The sequence below is a fragment of the Camponotus floridanus genome, unplaced genomic scaffold (genome assembly GCF_003227725.1).
Source record: "Camponotus floridanus strain SB8 unplaced genomic scaffold, Cflo_v7.5 scaffold178, whole genome shotgun sequence".
NCBI lineage: Eukaryota > Metazoa > Arthropoda > Insecta > Hymenoptera > Formicidae > Camponotus > Camponotus floridanus.
This window is the reverse complement of record NW_020229301.1, coordinates 62078-64693: the sequence shown is the minus strand read 5'-3', so window position 1 is coordinate 64693 and position 2616 is coordinate 62078. Positions and strand designations below refer to the sequence as shown.

At 28.5% G+C, this 2616-nt stretch overlaps 1 protein-coding gene across 1 annotated transcript; it reads left to right on the top strand.

Annotated features, from left to right (window-relative positions):
* The first annotated feature begins 324 nt into the window (after nt 1-324).
* LOC105255969 (surfeit locus protein 1) lies at nt 325-2385 on the top strand. The gene is made up of 5 exons (XM_011265556.3): nt 325-847; nt 1319-1440; nt 1526-1723; nt 1805-1975; nt 2102-2385. Exons 1-5 carry the CDS (start codon nt 644-646, stop codon nt 2313-2315), a joined length of 909 nt encoding a protein of 302 aa, XP_011263858.1. The 5' UTR covers nt 325-643; the 3' UTR covers nt 2316-2385.
* The last annotated feature ends 231 nt before the right edge of the window (nt 2386-2616 follow it).

The window sequence follows — 2616 nt, the reverse complement described above, 5'->3', positions numbered from 1 at the left end:
AATCTCTTAAGGCCGGGTCTGCAATAGACAATTTAAGACCTAAGCCTTAAGAAATTGACCAATCACAGTCGAGTATGAAGAGAATACTCGACTGTGATTGGTCAATTTCTTAAGGCTTAGGGCTTAAATTGTTTATTGTAGACCCGGCCTAAATCTGCCAACATAAAGGCAGGTTTTCACTTGATGTTTTCCAGCATCAAAAGACATCACGTAACTAAAAATAAAGATATAAATTCATCATTTTCTGGTCACGTGATATCTTTTGAAGCTGAAAATGAGCGTCAAGAGTCACATGAAAACCTACCCTAAAGTGTTTCATTTTGAAGCTTGAATCAGCTGTTCTGCTCCAGCTGTGCACTGTGCTGCGTTTTTGATTGACAGTACATCAAGGAGAGAAAATATAAATAAAAGAAAATATATATATGAATAATTTTTCAATGTTTCTAAAAAATACACTGGGAAAACAAAGTCTAAATTGGAACGTATACACAATCAAGAATTACTTTTGACGTGAATTTCCTATGCAATAATGACAGTGTTTTATGACTAGAGATATAAGATTTCGTTTGCAGAATTAGACATAATTTATAAATAATTTATAAAAAAAATTTATTTAAATTTATAAAATAATTTATAAAAAAAAATGAATCTGACGGCTGTAAGAATTTTTGGAGACTCGAGAGCTGCGAGATACGTGCTTGACAGAAGGCCGCACGTGTTATTGTTCGGTGACGCCAAAAAAATGCAAGCAAGATGTAAAAGTCAAAAGATAATGTCCAAAGCTATTGAGAGAAATAGATATCAAAAATTGGAAGAACCTATTGGAATATATGGCTTTTGCTTGTTGGCAAGTAATACTACAAATATTTATTATATACGTGTTATATAATTTCTTGTAAAATTTAAATTGTTAAATTTAATAATTTCTTGTAATAATTTCTTGTAAAAATTTGTATAAATCATAGCGATATAAAAACAACTCAAGTTGGCGAAACGTAAATAAAAATTTATGTAATGAATAATATACCTTATTAATTAATATACTATAAATCTGTGCATAAAAGAAACATTAAAATTTAGAAAAATTTGATGAATTTATATAATTTTCTATCATAATAATGCTTAATAAATAAATAAATATAAATTATACATCAGATTGTGATATATTAATTTTGTAAATATATCAAAGAAAAATATATAATATAAAAAAAATATAATTTATAATATTTTTTAATGAAGAAATTATATTTGATTTTTATTATTTTATTAATGATTTTTAATTTTCATACTTTTACATGTTGTAATTTTTATATCACAGGGTATACCTATTGCTACTTTTGCACTTGGCACATGGCAAATTAAGAGATGGCTATGGAAGCTGGATTTAATAAAGACTCTGGAACATCGTACTTCTGCGGAGCCAATGGATTTGCCATCTAAGTAATATTTTATGATGCTTTATATATCCTTATTGTACGTACTCTGTTCATTATAGATGTTTCATAGACATATATGTTCTTTCCAGTTTAGAAGAACTGAAGAATAAGGAATATTATTGTGTAAAAGTGAGAGGAAAATTTTTGTATGAAAAAGAATTTTTGATGGGGCCCAGAAGTCTTATTCTAGATGGAGAAGCTGTCAGTGAAAAAGGCGGAGGAGTATTTGCTAGCAAGTCGAGTACAGGATATTATGTGATTACACCTTTTAAACTGGAAGATCGGGAGTAATTGCACTTTGCTTTATTAATTATCGAAAGATCTTTTTTTTTCTTCCATACTATAGATTTAATTAATAATTGTTTCAGTTTGACCATCATGGTAAATCGTGGATGGATCCCTAAAAATGATCGTACATCATATAAAATGGAAGACAAAATTACAGATTCCATGGAAATCGTCGGCATTTGTAGAAAAACTGAAAATCGACCTCCATTTGTGCCTGCCAATGCTCCTGCAAAAGGTGTATGGCATTACAGGTATAAAGATTGCAATATAATATTTATTTAATCGATATGTATAGCAAAATTATATTAAGGACATTTTTAATGATTCTAGGAATTTTTTTTTTCTGGTAAAGCGTTAAACATTCATATTTATTGTAGGGATCTAGATGCAATGGCAAAGGTAGCAGAAGCAGAACCTGTATATATAGAATTATTGCCCGGATATAGCACACCACGAGGACCGATTGGTGGTCAAACAAGAATAACTTTAAGAAACGAACATTTAAGTTATATAATCACCTGGTACGGGTTGTGTGGCGCTACGAGCTATATGTGGTTTCGATATTTTGTGCAGAAATTACCTCTTGCTTAGTTGCATTTTTTTAGAAGCAGAAAAAATTTATCTGAAACATATGTAAAAATGTGTGAGAAGAAGAGAGAGAAAAAATGTATAAAATATACATGTATATTATCGTAATTTAGCTATTTTTTAATTACACTTGTATATCCTATACATACGTTTTCTAATGTAAAATTGTAAATTTTTAATTGTAAAATTTGTTTACGTGTATCTTTATAAAAAAATTTTTATATATTTTCAAATTTTATATTTTTATATTTTATATTTTTATAGAATTTCTCAAAAATGAGAATCTATATATCTTGGTAAATGC

What these genes read in the sequence shown, in the direction of transcription:
- LOC105255969 (XM_011265556.3), top strand. Translation starts at nt 644, where the DNA reads ATGAATCTGACGGCTGTAAGAATTTTTGGAGACTCGAGAGCTGCGAGA. An exon ending in TATATGGCTTTTGCTTGTTG is followed by an intron (nt 848 to 1,318) that starts GCAAGTAATACT and finishes TTTATATCACAG; the next exon opens with GGTATACCTATTGCTACTTT. An exon ending in TTTAAACTGGAAGATCGGGA is followed by an intron (nt 1,724 to 1,804) that starts GTAATTGCACTT and finishes TAATTGTTTCAG; the next exon opens with TTTGACCATCATGGTAAATC.